Source organism: Oryctolagus cuniculus, chromosome 1 (assembly GCF_964237555.1).
Source record: "Oryctolagus cuniculus chromosome 1, mOryCun1.1, whole genome shotgun sequence".
In the NCBI taxonomy this organism is placed as follows: Eukaryota; Metazoa; Chordata; class Mammalia; order Lagomorpha; family Leporidae; genus Oryctolagus; species Oryctolagus cuniculus.
Window position 1 is genome coordinate 1,905,420 of NC_091432.1, and position 21,578 is coordinate 1,926,997.

Genomic DNA, 21,578 nt, shown 5'->3' on the forward strand with positions numbered 1-21,578 from the left:
AAAGCCGCTGCCTGCAGCGCCAGCATCCCATAGGGCGCCAGTTCAAGTCCCCGCTGCTCCACTTCCGATCCAGCTCCCTGCTAATGCACCTGGGAAAGCAGCAGACGATGGGCCAACTGCTTGGCTCCTGGCTTTGGATCAGCCCAGCTCCACCAGTTGATGCCATTTGGGGACTGAACCACCGATGGAAGCTCCCCACCCCACCCCACCCCACCCCCCTCTCTGCCTCTCTGTAACCCTGCCTTTCAAATAAATTTAAAAAAAAAAAGTTCCAGTCTCCGTCCTTTAAATACACAACAGACTCACCCAGCCTTTTAGGTGGTTGTCTCCCGATTTCCAGGTATGCGGGGGCGGGGAGGGGGACAGTTTGCAGGATAACGGGAGCTGGGCCTGCACTCCACCCAGAAAGCAGCACATGCCCCGGACCAGGGAAGCTGGCTGAGGGAGGGTGTCAGTGACCGCCGGCCCAGCACCCGCCATGCAGGGCCCCCACGCCTTCTCGGTATCTGGGGGCAGGGACTTGCCCTGATGGGGCCAAACTCACCCCCGCAGCCACCCTGCTCTCACTGACAACACCATCCTAGCCCATTTGTGACACTCGGGCACAGAGGCTGGACGTCCGGGACCAAAGCGGGCAGTGGAGGGCTTCCCGGGGGGCTGTGGCATGGCGGGTGCTCACCCCAGTCACTCACCACTGCCGAGGTCCCGCCCCTAGCCCCACTGCGCCGGGGAATAGGGGCCAGCTCCTGAAGCCGTGATGTGGGGGATGCAAACACGCAGGCTGTGGCAGCCCCACTCGCGAGGGCAGCCCTGGTGCTGTGCGCACCCCTTCTCCCTCGCGGGTCCTCCGGCTCAGGCCTCGCTCCGCGGAGTTGGGGACCACGCAAATGGCAGAGGCCAGGTCAGAGAGCAGAGCAGGGGTGTGTGTGTGTGGAGTGGAGGAGGGACCCTCAGGAGACGGGGGCGGGGCCAGAACAGGAAGGGCTGGGGGCAGCCTCCGGGAGTGGGGAGGGCTCTCTCCCGGGGTTTCTGCTTCTGCGTGGCCCTGGGAGCTCTCGAGGCTGTGGCTTCAGCTCCACCCTGGAGCTGCCTGCTCAGACACTGCGTCCACGCTCCCATCCCACGTGACCTGGGGGCAGCTCAGCACCCCATCCTGTCCCCCAACAGCTGTCTCTACCTCGATCTGACACCCACCCAACTGCGGTGGGGCTGGAACCCAGGGACCTCTGCAGATAGACTGGCACACCTGCAGGGGGGGAGGGGTGTGATGGTACAGGCACAGAACTCAAGGCCAAGTTCAGGGAGGGACCCCCACCGTCCTGGGAGAAGCAGGTGAGGGTAGAGGAGCCATTGCCAGTCCTATGTCCACTCTCAGGGGGCCCAGCTTGGGTGTTCAGGTATGAAGACCGGAAGAGACTGCTGCCTGTGGGAAGGCAACACCTGGACCCGCGACAGCGGGCCTGGGGTGCAGACTTAGGACCCCCACCCGCGGAGCCCCTCCCATCCAGCCGCGCCCTCGCCATCCCTTGGGGATGTGGCCGGCTGTTGCACGACCTGCATTCTCCACGCACTTTCTTGTACCAAAATAAACTCATCCTTATATTCAATTTCCCACAAGCCCTTTGAGCTACCCTCGTGTTGGGTACTGGGAGTTACCCAGAGATCTGGGAGGTCATGGCGGCGGGGGGAGGGGTCCTGTCCAGGTCTACGCAGACCAGGCACAGAAGATGGCTCGACACCCCCTGCACCCAGGGTGACTCGCCACACTCGCAGAATAAAAGAGAAAAAAGCACGGTCCTCCTGCTCGATGTAGACACAGGGTTCACACGATTCAACTCGTTCACGACCTTTGAAAGCAACGACAAAACCCACAGCACAGACGGCACCAGACGGCGGAGTGCACCGGCACGAGGCGAGACACGCCTAGGAGCCCTGAGCCCCTGCCCACCCCCGCCCCGTCCATGAACCTGAGCTGGGTCCCCGGTTAGGGGCCAAACGCCCACAGCTGGGACTAAAACAAGCCACGCTAGCTCTGCCCCGGCACAGGGGACACCAGGAGACGCCAGACACAGACGACACGCGAGTGTGCACCATGCTGAGCACCCCAGGGCTTGGGCACCGCAGAGCCTGAGACGGCCACCGCGCGGGGCTCTTCCACAGGGGTAACCCAGACCCTCCAGGGGCGGGGCCCTGGCCGCCGGGTGAGGTGCCAAGTGCTTACCGGGGGCGCCCGCATGCAGAGAGCTGGGTTCTCCCACTAACCCCAGCGGGAGCGGTGCTGAGACCAAAGTGCCCACCAGGGCACCGGGATCGGCTCAGGGCAGCAAGTTGGTCCATGGAGGGTGTCCGCCCACAGCCCCAAATTAGTGTCCAGGAGCCCCCAGGCTGGGGCTCGAGGCCTTGGGGGCCTCCCACAGCTGGCGCTCCCTGGAGTTCCGGGTGCTCCGTGTTCCTCAGTCGGGACCAGGTGCTGTGGCATAGCGGACTGTCTCCAGCTGTGGCACCAGCATCCCTTAAGGGCGCTGGTTCAAGTCTCGGCTGCTCCACTTCCAATCCTGCTCCCCTGGTGGCCTCTGAGGCCCAGAAGGTCTCAGGAGTGCAGGACCCTCTGCCGAGGAGCTCAGAACTCGTGCTTCCCCACAAACACCCCTCGTGGACACCTGGCCCACTCCCCACTCCCTCCCCATCTTACGTGGGACACGGTCGCCAACAGATTGGTTCAGTTCCTTGTCTCACATGAAAGAAGAATTAACACATGGACGAGGCAGAGAGAAAAGCAGGATTTATTTAAGTTGGAACCTTCCCATGAGAGGAAGACCCGAAGGAGCGGGTAGCAGTCGGGTTTTTAAGCACAATTCTGGGTTGGGGGGGGGGGTCTGCCAACCAGTACAAAGCAGGACAAAGCCATCATAAGACCTGATTTGCAATCTTTTTGCCCTGTTGGGCTTGCTCAGGATAAAACCAAAGAGCCATCGGATGGTTGGGACCTGGACTTGCAGTACAGGGCTCAGGAGGGTGGGGTCACCACTCCCTCAAGTTCTCACGATAAGACGGGAAGCTCCCAAGGAGTGGGGCAGGCACTTTTGACCTTGCTAAAGAAACTTCCGGGGCAAGCCAGCACCCTCAGTTTCCACCGGGACCAATCCCTCCGAGTCCTCACTGATGTGACAGCCGGGGAGGGCGGCGTCATACCCTGGGGAGTGCAGGCGTGGGGGGCTGCTAACCAGCTGCTCACACGAGTGACCCGGAGGCCACCCAGGGAGACTCCAGGGCGGTAGCACTGGGCAGAGGACAGGACGAGTGACTCCAGGACAGGGCCAGTGTGGACGCCCCTGAAAGCGTCCCGGCTCCCCCAGGCCGACGGTCCCCATGTCTGCAGCAGGGGACACGTCTGCCCGATCAAATTTGCTGGACCCTCAAGGGCTGGGGCTCCCTGCGAGTGAACTTTGCCCGGAGAGAGTGGGAGCTGGCAGAGAAGTGGCTGCGCCCTCCCCACAGCCTGCTCCCCAGGGGCACCTCCCTGGCCCGAGCGCCCCTGTTTCTCCCCTCACTCGGCTCCCCTGGGACCACACCCTTTGGGAAAACTGTTTGCACCAGGCTTCGCCTCTGGCTGCTTGCTGGGGAACCACCACCCCCGGGCACGAGGGCTCCGCAAGAAATTCATTTAAAAAATGAGGGGAAGAAATGGATGAGTTTATTTTAATGCAAAAAAAAACTGATTTTAAAAAACACACATAGGCAGGCTCTTCATAGTGGCCGTGCAGGGGCCAGGTGTGTGGCACAGCGGGTAAGGTGCTTGGGGGCCGGCGCTGTGGCATAGCAGGTAAATCCACCACCTGTAGTGCCGGCATCCCATAAGGATGCTGGTTCAAGTCCCAGCTGCTCCACTTCCCATCCAGCTCCCTCCTAATGCACCTGGGAAAGTAGCAGAAGATGCCCCAAGTCCTTGGGGCCCTGCACCCACATGGGAGACCTGGAAGAAGCTCCTGGCTCCTGGCTTTGGATCAGCGCAGCTCCAGCCAGGCCATCTAGGGAGTGAACCAGCAGATGGAAGACCTCTCTGTCTCTCCCTCTCTCTCCCTCTGCCTCTCTGTAACTCTGCCTTTCAAATAAATAAATTTTTTAAAAAAATGTCGCCTGGGACGACGTCCACAACCCACATAGGTGTGCCTGGCTTATGTCGTGGCTGCTCCAATTCTGATCCAGCTCCCAGCTAATAGGCACCTGGGAAAGCAGTGGAAGACAGCCCAAGTGCCTGGGCCCCTGCAGCCACCTGGGAGGTGAGGATGGAGCTCCTGGCTCCTGGCTTCAGCGTGGTCCAGCCCTGCCTGGCTGTTACAGCCATCTGGGGAGGGAACCAGCAGATGGAAGCTCTCTCTCTCTCTCTCTCTCTCTCTCTCTCTCTCTGTAACTCTTTCAAATAATTTAAAAAAAAAAAAACTTTTAAAAAAAAGAAAACTCAGCACTGGGTGCTGGGGACTGGGGGCTGGGAGCAGGCACCTGCATCTGTCCTGTTGCTTTTCTAACCCAAAGCAAACATGTGGAAACGTGACTCTGGCCCAGCCAGCAGACAGCACGCACTCTATGTGCTCCGCGTGTGCGTGTCAGAATGCCACAGTGGAAGCGGGCACCTGGCTCACAGCTAAGATGCCCGCAGCCCACCTCCGAGCTCCCGGCTGTGAGTCCCGGCCCCAGCTTCCCGCTAGTGTGACCTGGGAGGCAGCAGCGAGGGCTCCATGCTTGGGTCTCTGCCACCACATGGGAGACCAGGATGGAGCCCCCAGCCCAACCCCAGGTGTTACAGGCGTCTGAGGTATGAACCAGCGGATGGGACCCTCTCTCACTCTCTCTCTCTCTCCTCTCTCTCTCTCATAAATAAATAAGTTGCTAAGTGTCTCAACAAAAACGAGGAAAGATACCAATCGAGCTGTGTATTCCCAGCATAAAACCAGGCTGCTCACTGGGAGCTCTGGGAGACAGCTGCGGGTGACCGGGCCGTGGGAAAGCCACCCTGCGGAAGAATCTAGAAGGCATTTCCTGCAGTGAGAGAGGCCACACACAGGGAATACGTGCTGCATGTCTGTGTGAGGTGCAGGCACAGCGAGCGACACTGATGGTGACAAGTTGTCAGACGGCTGCGGGCAGTGGGTGCAGGGCGTGGGGGGGGGGGCTTCTTGTGCACACAGTTTCAGTTTCTGGGCACAGGGCTCTGCATGGCGGCGTGGACGCCGTCCCGCACCCTGACACGGCTGAGTTGGCAGACTGTGGGTGGTGCGTATTCAGACACAATAAAAACATGTTTTAAAGAGGCACGCAGGGGCTGGCGCTGTGGCATAGCAGCTAAGGCCACTGCCTGCAGTGCCTGCATCCCGTAGGGGCAGCAGTTCAAGTCCCGGCCGCTCCACTTCCCATCCAGCTCTGTACTAAGGCCTTGGAAAGCAGTGGAAGATGGCCCAAATGCTGGGGACCCCTGCACCCGCATGGGAGACCCAGAAGAAGCTCCTGGCTCCTGGGTTTAGATTGGCCCAGCTCCAGCCATTGCAGCCATTTGGGGAGTGAACCAGCGGATGGAAGATCTCTCTCTCTCTCTCTCTCTCTCTCTCTCTCTCTCTCTCTCTCTCTCTCTCTCTCTCCTGCCTTTCAAATAAACAATCTTAAAAAGAAGCAGCAGCAGCAAGGTATCCCCTGAGTGGGCAGCCAAGCCGCCTGCGCGTCAACAGGAAGCAGGAGGCAGGGGATGAGGGACAAGAGCCGGGCTGGGGACCTAATGCGTGGGCGTTTCCTGCAACCCGTGCTCCGAAACCACTGCGCGCAGATCAGCGAGAAAAAGGAACCTGGAAACAGAGGACACTGCTCTGACACCGACGACCTTGAACGACCTCCCCGCCGGCAGGTGAGGGCCGCCGAGCCTGCGCCGCGGCCTGCTGACAGCAGGGGGCGCGCGCGGACCGCCGGGCCGGCCGCGCGGTCCTGCCCAGCGTCCCGCAACCCCCGCGCGGGTCTTGGGTCCTGCCCGGCCCCGGACACCGGACACCGCCGCTGCCTGCCCCGAGGCGGCATCCGTAGGCCCAGGCAGGAGTGGCTTGCTCACCTGTGGGGGTTGCTGGGGCCTGGCGTGGCGGCCACGGGCAGAGCCTGAGCTGGCCAGGCAGCCGCAAACCCTGACCTCAGCCCCCAGCCCCACTGCTCCCACTCCCAACCGCACCCACACCTGATGCAGGGCCATGCTGGGCCTACCCGCTGGGAGCCATGAGCTCAGTGACCACCAGCCCAGGCCAGCGGGGGCCACGGGGAGAGGACACCCAGCACCTGCAGCGACGGCCCAGGGCTGCCTGCTGGGTGCCTAAGAAAAGAGCCCGCAGTTTCTAGTAGGACCCTGCTAGGAAGGAAGGACAGCCCCAGGGACAGCCCAGGCCCCCAGGGAAGCTGTGTGCGGCCCCCACACCTGTGGGCTCCCCCACCTCCCAGACACAAGAGAGCCCTCCCAGCGGCATCCCCCCCCCCACTCCCGTGCCCATCCTGACCCAGCCCTGCGTGGGCCTGAGTGCCTCCAGCCAGGGCCTCCCGTCTCTGAGGTGCCCTCTCCTTCAAGGCCCAGCCTGGGGCAGGAAGCGAGGAAAGACCTGACCCTGCGCCAGCCCGGAACAGCCACGGGCTCCCAGGGCGCCTTCCCCCCAAGCGGTCCCTGTACCCTCTGTGCTAGCTTTGGGCCAGGGCAGTCTCCCCGTCACACACACACACACACACACACACACACACACACTTCCTTGCACACACAACTGCCTGGGCTCCCCTGGGGCACTTACTAAACGCCTACTGTGTGCAGTGTGGGGAAGGGGGGGGGGGCTCCAGAGCCCTGTCTAGCCCCAGGCGGCAGTCCCAGCGCCAAGTCCTGAGCTCCCCGCCCAGCGGGGTGCCTGCATCATTCGTGCCAACACCGGGCGTCCTGGGGAGCCAGGCCCCTGTCGGGGTTCCCTGTGGGGTGGGCAGGTGTGTGGCAAAGTCTAGGTGTGCAGCCAGCTGCCTGCACCCCAGCCTGGGCCGGGGGTCCCTGCACCCTCTGCGTGCCCAGCGCAGGGTCTGGCCCAGAGAGGGCCCCCGGCAAGTATCTAAGGAATAGCAGGTGAGCGAGCGGCCGCCCGCTGCCCTCGGCCTCACTCCGCCGGCCTCTCCACCCGCGCAGGCACGGCCAGCGTCCCCGTCGCCTGCGTCTGGCTCTGGTGCGTTCGCTGCAAGCCCAGGCGTCGTGTAATCAGCCGCGTTCTGTTCCCGCCGCGCCGGGGCGTCCCCACGCCGGTGCATGTCAGGGTGGGCGCGCGGGGGCTGTTTGGGGCGGCTTTGCCCTGGGATTGTTAACAGCTGGGGGTGGGGGCGCAGCGCGGCACTGGGGGACTCCCCCCCGCGCGCGCGCAGCGCTCACAATGCGTGAGCCGAGTAAGCGGAGGTCTGGGGGGTTGTGGGGAGAGCGGGGAAACGCTTCGCCCGGCGCGGGAAGGCGCTCCCGAACAAAGGCGAGGTCGCGGGAGCGAGGCCGGCGCCGGCGCCGCTCCGGACGGGCTTGGAGAGGACCCTCGCGCGGACACGGTCGGCAGGAGCGCGGCGGGGCGGGCAGGCGGCCCCTCGGCTGCCGCAGGGCCCTGGGGCTGGGAAGGCTTCCTGGAGGAGGGGTCCTGGCGCTCGATCTGGGAGCCGCGTGGCCCCTTTAAGAGCCCGTGCCGGGCAGGGCGCAGGGCGCAGGGCGCAGGGCGCAGGGCAGCCCCGGCACCCGCCCCCCGGCCGCGCCTCTAATCTTCCCCAAAGCCGGGCTCCGGTTGACGTCACCTGCCCCCGAGCCGCGCGCGCTGATTGGCTACAGGTGACGTCAGGGGCTTTTTTCGCTCGGCATGACCTCATCCCCGCCGGCTGCCCCGCCCTCCGCCCCGGGCCTGTCACTCGCGGCCGCGCCGGCTCCGCGGCCCCCGCCCCGCCGGACGCCGGACGCCGGACGCCGGACGCTGGACGCCGGGCCGAGCCGAGCCGAGCCGGAGCAGCCCGGCCGCGCCCGCGGAGCGCGGGGCTGGGATGCGCGCCGCGAGCGCGCGTGCCCGCCCGCAGTGCGCGCGCCCCGGTTCGAGCGAGCGCTCCCCGCGGCGGCGGCGACGGCGACGGCGACGCGGCCCGCGCGCTCCCCTGGCCCCTGCCCCGGCTGCGCGGGCCCCCGCCGGGCCCATGGGCGGCGCGGCCGAGCGGGCGCCCTGAACGCGGCACGGGTCCCCGGTGCGCCCCGAGGAGGGCGGGAGCGAGGTGAGCGGGGCGCCGGCCAGGACGAAGGCGGGGGGCGGGGGGGGACGGCTGAGGGTGCGAGAGGCGGCGTCCGGGCGGGGCCGATCGACGCGGGGCGGGAGAGCCCGGGGACCCCGCGCCTGGAGGGCGCCGGGGAGCGGGCGGCGGGCGCAGAGCGGCTCGGGCCACAGCGCACAGCCCTACCCGGCCCGGATCGCGAGGCTGCCGCGGACCTGGAAGCCCTGCCCCCGCCGACCGCAGCGCGCCGCGGACCCCGACCCGGTGGTCGCTTGTCGCCTGCTGCCGGCGACTCCTCCAGACGGTGTGTGTGTGTGGTGGGGGAGGAGGGTGAATACAACGGAGACCCAGAGGGCCACTGGAGGTCCAGGGTGGACCTGTCGCGCGCACCAGGGCACCCTCGTTGGGGGCCGGAATTGGAGACAGTCGCCCGGATCCTGAGCGGGCCGGGGGAATGCGGGGTCCTGGCCTTGGGCTGGGGAGGACCCAGAAGAGGGCTCCTTCCACGTCCACAGGGCTGCAGATCCCGTCTCCCTCGGGCCGGGCCGCCCGCACCCCGGCGCGCGCTCTACTGGCCTCTGCGGAATAAAAGACCCGCGTCTGCGCGGTACTGGGGGAGGGGCTGGCACGTCCAGGCTGCCCACGGCCGCCTCCCGGGCCATCTCCTGCCTAGGGAGGGGAGGGCGCAGCCCAGGTAGGGTACCCCAAAGTCTGGCGTGCGGGGGTGGGGGCAACAGCAGGCCCCGCACGCACCCCCACCTTCCCACTGACTGCTGCAATGGTGTCGCGGCTGCGGCTGGGGGCGTTGGGGGCCGTGGTGCCGCAGTGGCGGGGCTGCGAGCCCTGTGGGGGTGGAGGAGGGGCGGCTTGGGTGGGGGTGGGGTGCCGCAGGGTCCGAGAGGGAGCCCCGTCTCTGGCCTCGGTGGGGACCCAGAGCACCCTCAGAGCTGGCTCCAGGGCAGCCGGGTATGACGACGCCAGGCCTTGCACAGGGAGGACAGAGTCCTAGGCACTCTCCCCAGCTGATAACAGTACACACACACACACACACACACACCCGGGCCCGATCATGTGATCAGGGCTAGGCGTTCTTTCTGAAGTCTGGCTGGAGCACCTCCCTCCTGCTGCTTGCTCCCTCGTCCCCAGGGAGCACTCTGGGACCAGGGCTCCCCAAACAGAGATGCCCCAAGGTGCTTGCCCTCAGTCTGTGGCCCAGGGTCTCTCGCAGCCCCATCCTCCGCCCAGGCTGCGGCTCGGCGGTGCAGGTGCCTCTGGGAGCCGTCAGCTCCTGCTGGGGGAGCTGTGGTCAGCAGAAACCCTCAGCTCTGTGGGACTGGAACGGGCCAGGTAGGAGGGGAGCAAACAGGTATGGTCAAGTTCCCAGCTTCCGCTTCCACCGGCCCTGTGCGGAGCCCTCCCACCCCAGGCCCGGCCTGTGCCCCGCTCCAGGGCTCCCAGGGACTTTCCGTGCCACTCCCCCCCACGGCCATCTCCCAAATCCATGGCCTCCCCAAGCCCAGGCTGGCACTGGTGGGCATTGCCACTGGCCCAGTCAAGGTTTAGAGAGACCGGGGTGGGGGGCATGCTCACCCCTGGGAACCGCAGGGGCAGGTGCACTGGGGCAGTCTGGAGAGAGGGGATGGGGCGGAGCCGGTGGCATCCCTGAGTGACAGCGTCGGCAGACACTTCGGCATCCAGGTCCCTCCACTGCTGGCTGCCTTCCGAGGCTCTGCCTAGGTACGAGCCACAGCTGGTGACCCGCTGAGCCTGCCAGACCCAGCCCTGTCTCCCCGTGGGCCTGCCGTCCTGGCAGTGGCCGTGTGAGGGTAGTGAGCTCCCTGTCACTAGGCTGAGCAGCGGGGAGCTGGGGATGGCCCCGGCACTCAGATCGTTGCTGGCCACTCACTGCCCAGGGACGTGAGTGTCGCCCATGGAGGGAGGCCTTGCGTGTGGGAACGGGGTGTGTGGGCTGCCCTGGAGCTCCCCCCCCAGCATAGATGTCCCCGGGTTCTCAGAAGGTTCTGAGGACGTGTGTGCAGCAGCACGTGTGTGCCTGGATTCCCCACACGCGTGTCTAATTGCACGGGAGACCCCGTGGGCTGTGGGCAAGAAGTGAGCACCAGCCCCGCGTGCAGAGTCAGTGCACAAAGGGGTGTGTTCTGCACTGGAGCCTCCGTGCTGTGTCCCTGGCCTCTGGGAGAGGGGCCGGGAAGGCCTCCTGCTGACTTTGGACTTGGGAGCCGCTTTGGTGAGGGTCTCAGGTCGGGCCTGGGTTCCCAGGAATGAGGCCCAACAGAGCTTGCGCCAGAGCTGGACTCCTGTCCTTGAAAGTGGAGACCCGGGCCGAACGGAAGCCCATCTGACCTGTTCTGCACCGGCTGACCTGCCCGGGCTGTGCCGAGGGTCTCCGCTCCCCCACCCCCACCTGCTGGGGCCCTCATCTGTAGCATCCGTGGGAGGCCAGGGGTGAAGGGTCTGCCCTCCCAGGCCCTGCAGGAGGAGCCTCAGCCCAGCCCCTCCATGCAGAGAGAAGGCTTCTGAGGGGGTAGATGCAAGTGGGCTGGGAAGCACCGGGTAGGGTAGGGCTGGGGGTCACCACGGGGTCCCCGGCCTGCCGGCAGAGGCAGCGGGTGAGGACGGAGGAGGATGACCTGCCCACTGCAGAGGATCCTGCTGGCGGCTGCAGCCGCAGGAGCAGCCGTTGCCTGGTGCCTCTGCTGTTGCCATGGCGACAACGGAGGTGCTAACTTGCTAATGAGTCCCCTCGGCTGCAAATAACAATACTAGGGTGGTTAATAGGGCCACGTTCCAGCGCGAGTGTTCCTGGGGAGGCAGGGCCAGCCAGGTACGAGGCCCCAGAGCCAGTCCTCCCGCCCCCCTGCAGCCCCTGCCCCCAGCCTGCCTTGTCGCTAGGGCTCAGGTGCCCCCCTCCGCTGGCCTCGATGCCCATCGGTAGATCTGCACCCACGTCGGGCAGTGTGGATGCCAGGCCCTGTGCTGGGGGTCCTGCTGGCTTCTGTTTGAGCTGAGGGACAACCTACCCACTTAGCAGATGAGCACATTGAGGCTTTGGCTCCCTGGTGTCCCCTCCCCACTATGGCTCTCTCAGGTGCTGGGCAGGGGTGGGGGTGTGGAGGGCAAGTGGCTGTGGCCTGTCACCACTTCCAGGAGTCACCTCACTGGGCAGGGACCCCCTCAGGGCAGAGATGCCCAGGGCAGGCAGGGACCCCTCAGTGGACCGGGAGCCCCTTGTAGGTGCAGCCTGGAGGGCAAGTGTCTGGGAACCGACCCCTAATCCTTGCCCACCGCTCAGAAGTGCCACGTTCCTCAGTAGATTTACCCTGTCTCACTGGCCCACGGGGCAGCAGGAGGCACCCCAGGCTACAGGGGAGGTGGCGGGGACTGGACACAGAGACCCCAGCAGGCGAGCAGAGGGGCCGGGGCTCACCGCGCGGAGGGGCTGGGAGCTGCCCCAGCAGTGGGCAGGGCATGCCGACCTGGGGTCAGCTGCATCATGGCTGCTATGGGTGACATGTGGACATTGTGTTTCTCCTACTGCTGCCTTGAGCCTCAGTTTCCCGTAGTTAATTCAAACTGTGTCTCCTTGGGGGCTGTGAGGCTCGGGTGGGCCTAGAGCAAGGCCAGTCCTGGCAAGTGGTGGGGAGCTTGGGCCCTGCAGGGGCGGGGGCGCAGGGGCTGCCAGGGGCCCCAGATACCAAGCTTCCTCCTACTTCCTCCATGCACCCCTTAGCCTGAGGGTGTCTGAAGCCATCTGAAAGCCCCGGCACCCCAAGCATCCCAGGTACACTGACCTTGGTCCTAAGGCTGCCCTCACTCTGTGAGGCAGGAGTGGCCCCCATCACAGTGCCCAGCCCTCCCACCCTCCTCCAGGAGCCCGTCAGTCCAGTCCCCACTGTGACCAGGATTATCGGCTTAGGTCAGCCGCTGTGCACACTAGGCTGGTGGTGGGGAGCAGGGGAGATGCCGAGGCGGGGAGAGGCAGGTTGGAGTGCGACAGGCAAGTTCTCTGCTTTGCCAGGGGCCCTGGGAAGCCTCGGAACCAGAGAAGGGAGAGGGCTGCATCCAGGTGTGGATGAGCCGTCCTGGAACTGTCAGTCAGTGAGCCCCAGGGCCCCGTGGAAGCTCCCCCTGGCCCGACCCGGCCTGAGACCACCCACCTGGCCCCGCCGTGTCCTGCTGAGAGGCCTGCAGGATAGCTGGGCAGGGCTCCCACGGACCCTCCCAATGCGATGAGGCCTCAGGTCACACTCGGGGAGGGGGGCCCCTGACACTGGTGCATCCCTGGAGCCCCGGGAGCTCTGACCGCCCTCTTCTCCCCTCAGGTCTGCTGCCATGCGCTAGGGCACTCGGGACGCGAGGCCACACCCTCCTCACTCCGGGGGTCAGCCTGCCCACTGCCCCACCATGGCCGGGGACCGGCTCCCGAGGAAGGTGATGGACGCCAGGAAGCTGGCCAGCCTGCTGCGGGGCGGGCCCGGGGGGCCCCTGGTCATCGACAGCCGCTCCTTCGTGGAATACAACAGTTGCCACGTGCTCAGCTCCGTGAACATCTGCTGCTCCAAGCTGGTGAAGCGGCGGCTGCAGCAGGGCAAGGTGACGATCGCCGAGCTCATCCAGCCGGCCGTGCGCAGCCAGGTACCCGGCCGTGGCCGCACCGGAGTCCACAGCTGAACGGGGGCCTGGGACCAGGCAGCGAAGCCGGGCTCCAGGATGTCACTGGGGAACCTTGCCCCCACTCCCCACGTGCTCCTCAGCACTGCAAGGTGTCTCCTCCAGGGAGGCCCTCCTGCCGCATCTCCCCAGCCCCCTCTTTCCTGAGCCTGCTGACCCCACCTGGGGGTCCCGGGCTCCCCGAGTTTGCCTCCAAACACCCAAGGCAGGTCGGTGCCCCCAAGGCCCAAACAGGGCTCAGAAAGGAGCCTGCTGAGTAGAGGGAGGTGGGACCACGCAGGGGTACAGCTGGACGCAGCTGCTCTGACCTGTGAGGACAGGGTGGGGGGCTGGCAAGGGGACTGCAGTCTTTAGGGAACATTGTCCCAGCTCGTTCCTCCCCAGGACCGCCCAGCTAAGGGGGCCAGGAGGCCGGGGCCGGGGACCCGTGCAGGTGCCCCCCCCCAGGCCTCCGGCGGGGCACGGGGCACATGTGGCAGCCCGGGACCTGGTCCCAGGTGGGACGGTGCATTTGGCTGTGCCCCCACTCCAAGCCACAGCAGGCTCCCTGCCGCTCCAGTGGGGGGAATCTGGTGATTAATCACCCCCAGCGAGGACTCCAGGCCGGAGTGTGAGCCTATTGGCTGCTGGTGACATCATCCAGCCCGGGTTGGCGGCTCAGCTGGCTTAAGGGCTGAGTGTGCTGGGGTGGGGAGGGGGGGTGGCCGCTGCTCTCTGAGCAAAAGCCGCTTAACATCTGGCCCCATGGCCCCTCCCTCAGAGTGGGGGAGGGGAGGAGGAACCCCAGCCTCCAGCTGCTGCCTCCGGAGTGGGGGTGGGAGACACTCCTGCTGCAGCCCTCAGGGTCTCCACGGGGCTGAGGAGGGAAGGAGAGGCCCAGCAGCTCCAGCGAGACCCCCACCCAAAAGACTTGCCCAACTCCTCTGCCTGTGCCCAGGCCCCGGCCATGTGCCCTGTCACTCTTGGTGCCCAGCAGGTGCACCCCCCCCCAGCCATCACCTGCATCTGCTTGACGCCAGCCTGGCCACAGGGGACACACGTGTCCCCCCTCCCCTGTGTGGCTGGAGAGGGCACGAGCCCTCTCTGTGCCTCCCCGACCCTGTGGCTATCTGTGTGGGCCTGGACATTTATACCTATCCAGGTGTGAGCACACCTGTGCCCCCAGCAGGCAGAGAGTGTGTGGGCGTGGGCAGGGCACCTGCCATCCCCTCAGGCAGCAGCCCTTTCTTTGGGCAGGGGTGGGTGGGTGGCAGCAGGGGGCTGGGCTGTCAGACAGGTGCAGGCAGCCCTGACCGCTGCCCTCACGGCCCCCAGGTAGAGGCCGCGGAGCCGCAGGACGTGGTGGTCTATGACCAGAGCACGCGGGACGCCAGCGTGCTGGCCGCCGACAGCTTCCTCTCCATCCTGCTCAGCAAGCTGGACGGCTGCTTTGACAGCGTGGCCATCCTCACAGGTGAGCTCCGGGGAGCCTCCCTCTCCGCAGCCCCCTTGCAGCGTGGCAGGGCCCGAGGGCGTCTGCGGAGGCCACGTCTGTAGGGGCCCAGGCAGGAGAGCAGGGGGATCCCTGAGAATGACTCGCTTGTGCAGGGGCGAGCGACCGGGAGAGACCCTCTCTGGGAACCCCCTGTGAGCTGGGACCGGTCCCACCCTGCTGCCCAGGGGCCAGTACAGGGCTCCAGGGTCTACACATGGCCTGGCCAGCCAGCCCCCCCACACGTCCATGGAATCCCCTCCTGGAGGTGGCCCAGGTCCCAGGGACACACCTCCTCCCCCGCATGGGTCTGGGGTCTTTGTTGACGCTCATGCCCTGGCCTCTGTGTACCAACCACAGGGCTGTGGCAGGCGGAGTGGGGCGTGTGGAAGGCTGCACACGGTGTCTCCACCTCCCATACACACACACCAATGGAGGCACTGGGCTCCTGACAGGTGCAGGCACAGCTGGGCCAGCCCTCTGCCTCCGGCGGCCAACAGGAGTGGGACCTTCCACCCTGCCTGTGAGGGAGGCTGCCCAGGGGCCTGAGCATCATCTGGGAGCCTTGGGCGGTGGGCAGGGGTAGGGTGACACAGGCTGCCCCTTCTCCGTGACTGTAGTGTGAGTCGAGGGCCTCACCCCTCTAGGCCAGGGTGTCTGCAGGGTGGTCGTCACCGCACGCGTGTACCCGCGTCTGTGTGCACTCACGTGCATTCCACCTCTGGTGTATGCACCTTGCACCCATCTCAGGGGTTTGCATGAACTCCTGGAGTACCTGGGGGCAGGAGCGCCTTCCCAGGCCCCAAGGAAGGCCACGGCCTAGGACCGGCCACTCATTCTGGCCTATGCCCCTCCCTTGTCACCTCAGCCCCTCCAGGACTGGCGCCCAGAGCTCCCTGGGTCTGGGGGACAGGGGTTCCGCTGGGATTCCCCATGCCTCTCACTTTGAGGGGGAGGGGAGGGCAGGTGGGGAGGACAGTCCGCAGCCCCTGTCCCTCCAGGGGGCTGACCTCCGGCAGGCATAGGAGGGGGTGGCAGTGTCCGGGGCCCCACGGCACCCTGCTCGGCGTCTGGGGGCCGGGGACCTGGGGCAGCCCTGCTGCCTACAGTCACGCTGTGCACCCGGCAGCCTCCCGAGGAAGGGACCGCTTCTCCCCATCTCCAGGGTCCCCCAAAGTCACGCCTTCCTTTGCGGCACACGGGCTCTCCGGCAGTGCTGGGCTAGGGATGACGGCCAAGCGCCTCAGCAAACCTCCAGGTCCCCGGCACAGCCTCCTCCGGGGGACCTGGGACCCTGCCTCTTCCCAAGGGGTAGCGAATGCCTCAACTTAGAAGCAGCAGCCCACCTGCTGGGGTAGGGGTGGGGCTGGTATCCCCAAAATGTGAACAGCCCCAGAAGTCACCAAGCAGGTCTCGGCTCACCCTGTCACGAGCTGACGGCTACTGCCTGGTTTCTGGTGTGAGTCAGTGGTCACCCCAGCCAGGACAGGTGTGTCCAGGGCCACTCATACAGGACAAGGAAGCCGAGGCCAGAGGCGTGCTGTTCGTGGGCACAGAGTCGGAGGCACCAGGACGGGCTGCGAAGCGCCCCTCCACCAGCCTGTAGCCCAAGACTCGGCGGCAGGGCGCGTGCCAGCTGTGTGCAGAACCGGTGCCCACTGCTGCCCTGGGCACTCCTGCTGCCCCAGGTGCCTCTGCGCCTCTGTCTTCTGCTGGAGCAGAGCCGCGGCCTGACCACAAATGCCCCTGCCGGCTGTGCCAATCCCACGGGGTGATGTCATGCCCCAGGGGGAGGAGGTCCCCCACAAGCACTTGCCTCGCAGTCCTGGCACCCAGGCCAGGGCCTGGGGCTGTCGGCCAGCTGCAGGCAGGGAAGGATTGCATCAGCTCAGGGTAGGCCCGGCCTGGCCACAGGCCTGAGTGCCAGAGCTCGGAGAGGCTCCCGCCCCCACCCGAGACCCCCACGGCCTCCGGGTCCAGCACGTGCCGTGCTGGCCACCTCCAGCCCACATTTTTATGGGCATCACAGCAGCGTCGTCCGCGGGGCCAGCCCCTAATTAGCGTGGGGAGGAATGTGGGTGTCGTCTCCCGGTGCAGACTGTAAATGCTACAGCAGGTGCCGCCCGCCCGGAGAGAGCTGTCCTCCGGCCCGAGACCAGGTGCTCAGGCCGGGCGCGGGCCGGGGGTCCCCCTGGGCATGGCTGAGCCCTGCGTGGATGGGGACCTTGTGCTGTGTGGCCTCACGCGTCTCCCTCTCCCTCCTCCCGCAGGGGGCTTTGCCACCTTCTCCTCCTGCTTCCCCGGCCTCTGTGAGGGCAAGCCTGCTGCCCTGCTGCCCATGAGCCTCTCGCAGCCCTGCCTGCCCGTGCCCAGCGTGGGCCTCACCCGCATCCTGCCTCACCTCTACCTGGGCTCTCAGAAGGATGTCCTCAACAAGGTGTGTGCACAGGGCAGGGGGAGGGGGGCCGTGGGAGCCCGGGCAGCCTCACCCAGAGGGGTGGTCTGGGGAGGGGCTGGGGCCAGCCAGGCTCCGATAGATAAGCTCAGGTTGGGGGCAGAGGCGGCCCAAGGCTCCCCTCCCCACCCCACCCCGCACAGGAACACACAGGGCTGGAGGAGGGGCCTAGCAGGGCGGGCATGCCAAAGTGCTGATGTCACCGGGCCCCTGGCCAGCTCTGAAAGACTCCCGTGTTTTAAAAAGCAGTGACAACCGATGGACGGGATGGGACAGGAAGTGGGGGGGGCGGGAGCCAAAGCCACCACCCAGGCAGCCATGAAATGCCTGGGCAGGGATCAGAGAGGTGGGGTGGGGACTCCCCACGCCCTCAGACCAGGAGGCTCTCCGCGCACGTTCTGAGCCCCAGGAGCCCCCAAGATTCTACAGCCCTTCCCTGCCGCAGGAGAAGGCCACCCCAGGGCGTCCCCCTCCCCACCCCCTGCTGACCCGTCCTGCCCTGCCAGGACCTGATGACCCAAAACGGCATAAGCTACGTGCTGAACGCCAGCAACTCCTGCCCCAAGCCCGACTTCATCTGCGAGAGCCGCTTCATGCGCATCCCCATCAACGACAGCTACTGCGAGAGGCTGCTGCCCTGGCTGGACAAGTCCATCGAGTTCATCGGTGAGGTCTGCGGCCAGCGGGAGGGGCGGGGCCGCCGGCGCGCCCGGGGGCGGGGCCGAGGGTGCCCAGCCCGGGAGCTCAGCCCTCACCCCCGCCCCCCGCCCCCAGATAAGGCCAAGCTGTCCAGCTGCCAAGTCATTGTCCACTGTCTGGCTGGCATCTCCCGCTCTGCCACCATCGCCATCGCCTACATCATGAAGACTATGAGTATGTCCTCCGATGACGCCTACAGGTGGGTGCCCGCCCCTGCCCTCCCCCACACACCCGGCGCTCCCCGAGGGGCGGAGCTGGAGGCCTGAGCCCAGCCCCCCGTCGCCGCCGCAGGTTCGTCAAGGACCGGCGCCCGTCCATCTCGCCCAACTTCAACTTCCTGGGCCAGCTGCTGGAGTATGAGCGGAGCCTGAAGCTGCTGGCCGCCCTGCAGGGGGACGCGGCGTCCTGCCCGGGGACGCCTGAGCCGCTCCCGGGCCCGGCGCCCCTGCCGCGGCTGCCTCCACCTACCTCAGAGGGCGCTGCCACCGGGAGCGCCGCGGCCGGCGCGGCCAGGGAGGGCGGCCCGAGCGCCGGCGGGGAGCCCCCCGCGCCGCCCGCGCCCGCCGCGGCGCCGGCCACCAGCGCGCTGCAGCAGGGCCTGCGCGGCCTGCACCTCTCCTCCGACCGCCTCCAGGACACCAACCGCCTCAAGCGCTCCTTCTCGCTGGACATCAAGTCGGCCTACGCCCCGAGCCGGCGGCCCGACGGCCCCGGGCCCCCCGACCCGGGCGAGGCCCCGAAACTCTGCAAGCTGGACAGCCCGTCCGGGGGCGCGCGGGGCCTGCCCTCCCCGGGCGCCGACAGCCCCGACGCCGCCGCGCCCGAGGCGCGCCCGCGGCCCCGCAGGCGGCCCCGCGCCCCTGCCGGCTCCCCTGCCCGCTCCCCGGCGCACGGCCTGGGCCTGAACTTCGGCGACGCGGCCCGGCAGACTCCGCGGCACGGCCTCTCGGCCCTGTCGGCGCCCGGGCTGCCCGGCCCCGGCCAGCCCGCCGGCCCTGGGGCCTGGGCACCGCCGCTGGACTCCCCGGGCACGCCGTCGCCCGATGCGCCCTGGTGCTTCAGCCCCGAGGGCGCGCAGGGCGCGGGCGGCGCGCTGCGGGCGCCCTTCGGCCGGGCGGGCGCGCGGGCCGAGGCCCGGGACGCGCGGACCGGCTGGCCGGACGAGCCGACGGCGCCCGACGCGCCGTTCACGCGGCGCAGCTGCCAGATGGACTTCGAGGACGGCCGGGCCGAGGGCCGCGCGCGCGGCGAGGAGCTGGCGGCGCTGGGCAGGCAAGGCAGCTTCTCGGGCAGCGTGGAGGTCATCCGCGTGTCCTGACGCCGCCGCGGCCGCGGGGCGTGTGCGTCGTGCAGAGCACGGAGGACGGTAGATGGTTTTACTGCGATTTTTACCGAGAAGTGAATATTTCGATTTTTATTTATTTAAGCTGTTGACTGCCCGTGACTTGGCCACGGCGCTGGCGGGCCTCGGGGCTCTATTTTTACTGTCCGGTATTTAAACGGAAACTCACGTTTCTAAGCAATACGAGGCCACCAGCAGTGGCAAGCTGGGGCGCCAGGCCTGGGGCCCCCTCCCCGGGAGGGGAGACACTGCTGAGCTTTGCAAAGAGGCTGCCCAGCTTTCGTGCACTTTTTACATAAGAAAAAGGGGAAAAAAGGAAAAAAAAAAAGTCTTTGCCACAAACTGAGCCGCAGACCCTCCCTCCTCTCTCCTCCCCTCCCCCTTCCTTCTCCGGCTCTGCACCCAAGAAGTAGGCTGGGGTGGTGATGCCAGGAGCTGGTATACCTGTGGCTGTGGTGCCAGCCCTGTGCCAGCTCCAGGTGCCAAGTCTTGGTGGCACAGAGGGCAACCATGTGCGCAGCTCCCCAGGGCTGACCCCAGTAGCTGCTGAGGGCCACTGGACCCAGGGTGAGGGGCTGCAAATGGGGGCCTGGCGGCTCCCCAGCATCTGATGGGGGTGGGAACGCGCCTGGGCCTGGGCCAGGGCCAGTTGCCCTGGTGACCCGGAGAGGCCGCTCCTAAGCCAGATTACACAGGGAGCCGCCTGCTTTGGGGGGAAGCACCGCCCAGAGGAGCTTGGCCCTGGGTGGGGGTGTTGGGCGGGAGGCTCGGGACCCCACTGGGGGAGGGAGGGGTCTGCGCCCAGGTGTGAGGCCAGGGTAGCTTTGAGGGCTCCCTGCAGCCAGCCCCAGGCCGGGGCCCCAGGCTGTGCACCTGCAGGTCCAGGAGGCCTCGGGGAGCAGGTGCTGCCTCGCACCTGCCAGACCCTCCCGCTCTGAGCAGGCCGAATCCTGAGCTCCAGGCAGAGGAAGACCCGGGTCTGCCCCACCCCCAAGGGGCCTCAGGGGAGGGGCCCCCTGCCCTGGGGTGGCTGTTCTCCTGGCAGCTTCAAGGTGATGTGCCAGCCCCCACCTCCAGGTGGCGTTGGGCCCAGGTGGGCCAACCTGGGGGTGAGGGTGGGGGAGAAGCCCCAGCTGCCCCCCCACAGCCTCTGGGCCACTGGACCCCAAGGCTCTGGGGACCGGAGGAGCTGCGCCCAGCCCTCAGGGGCCCCTGAACCTGGCAAGGGAGGAGGGAGTGGCCGCCTTGGGAAGGGCCAGGGGCTGGGCAGGAGGGCGGGCGGCCCAGCAGGTGGGAGGCCCCTCTGCTCCCCCCCCCCCCCCCCCCGCGCCCCGTGTCTTCTTTCTCTGTTCTTTTGACCCCAGCCTTGTGTCCCTGTCCGCAGGGAGTGCTGTTCCTGCCCCTCCGTCCCCACAGCCCCGACCCCCCAGGAGATAAGCTATCATTGTTGTATTTGCAATCTCTTAGAGGTTTGAGTATTTATTACTATGGGTTAATTATTATGATTATTGCGTCTGTGGACCCGCCTCCTGTACGTCTGTCCCTGTTGGGTTTCCCAGGTGACCCTGGGTGTGGAGGATGCACTGGCTCTCACCTCCTCGCCCCCCCAAGCCCCCTCCCCGTGCTGTCCGGGAGACAGCGGTCTGGGGCCACTGGTTGGGCCCTGAAACCCTGGAGGGGGGTCCCACAGCCCTACCTCCCCCCTCCCTTCCCTTCCTCGGCGTGGCGTCGTCCTGGCTGTGGGGGGCTTGGTGACCTCTGCTCTCACTACTGCAGGCCCAGACCCGAAGTGAGCAGCAGAGGCGGGGGACAGCTCGGTTGCTGCCTCCTCCCCTTTGCCGGGGAGACAGGGCCCCCCACAATGGTCACTTCCTGCCCAGCACTTGGGGTCTGGAGGGGCCACTGCCCAGTTCTCCCCCAGCCTCCTGCCCACTGCCCGCCCCCTGCCCCGCTGCCGGGCACAGAGACTGCCCCAGAATGGACCAGGCCCCTCGTGTTATTTGCTGGAAAGTCCAGTGGAGGAGAGGTGGCCGGTCCCCCCACCCACGGCCCCCGGTCGCTGTGGACTGGGCTGCCAGCCCCCTCCCCCACCCCCTTTTGTATCTGGAGATAATGTGTTGTAATAAATCCCGCACCCAGGTTTTCCTGGGGGCTCCTCTGCCTCTTTTCTTCAGGCTGGGGTGGGGTGTGTCGAGGTGGGGGCAGAAGCTCCGAGGGGCTTCTGGGGGGTGCCCACCTGCGGGGCTCACCAGAGCTGGGGTGGGGGAGGGGCGCCACTCTGCCAGTGCAGGCTGCTGAAGGTGTGAATAAGTCAAAACCGTGTAAATAAAACCATTTTGCATTCACCCCCACCATCCAGGCCGGCCGGCCCTGCCCTCCACCCCACCAGGTGGGACAGCGCCTGTGGAGTGGCATGCAGCGACAGAAGCAGTGGTGGCCGGTGCTGACGCCCATGCGGCTCCCAGAACACAGATTCTTCTGTGCGGCTTTCCCGGGTCCCGGGGACACGCACACACTGGCGCTCACCGTGCGCCAGGCGGGGTGGACCCTAGGCGCTTTCAGAGCGGAGGGCGTCCTCACTGCTGCCCCGGCCTGGCCTGCCTGGCCTGGGGGCCCTTCCTGACTTCAAGAAGCGCCAG

General features: G+C 66.7%; 1 protein-coding gene across 5 annotated transcripts; it reads left to right on the plus strand.

The window, feature by feature from the left end:
• The first annotated feature begins 7,950 nt into the window (after positions 1-7,950).
• On the plus strand, positions 7,951-21,084 carry DUSP8 (dual specificity phosphatase 8). 5 transcript variants are annotated; one of them, XM_051841370.2, is made up of 7 exons: positions 7,951-8,283; positions 12,624-12,936; positions 14,287-14,425; positions 16,714-16,880; positions 17,405-17,564; positions 17,673-17,796; positions 17,889-21,084. In XM_051841370.2, the coding sequence occupies exons 2-7, from the start codon at positions 12,706-12,708 to the stop codon at positions 18,913-18,915; spliced, it is 1,848 nt and encodes a 615-aa protein (XP_051697330.1). In that variant the 5' UTR covers positions 7,951-8,283; positions 12,624-12,705; the 3' UTR covers positions 18,916-21,084. The 5 variants fall into 5 exon arrangements, with proteins under 5 accessions (XP_051697330.1, XP_051697332.1, XP_051697331.1 ...); XM_051841372.2 differs by having other exon boundaries at positions 7,952-8,283; positions 12,624-12,894; XM_051841371.2 differs by lacking the exon at positions 7,951-8,283 and adding an exon at positions 8,349-8,584.
• Positions 21,085-21,578: the final 494 nt, after the last annotated feature.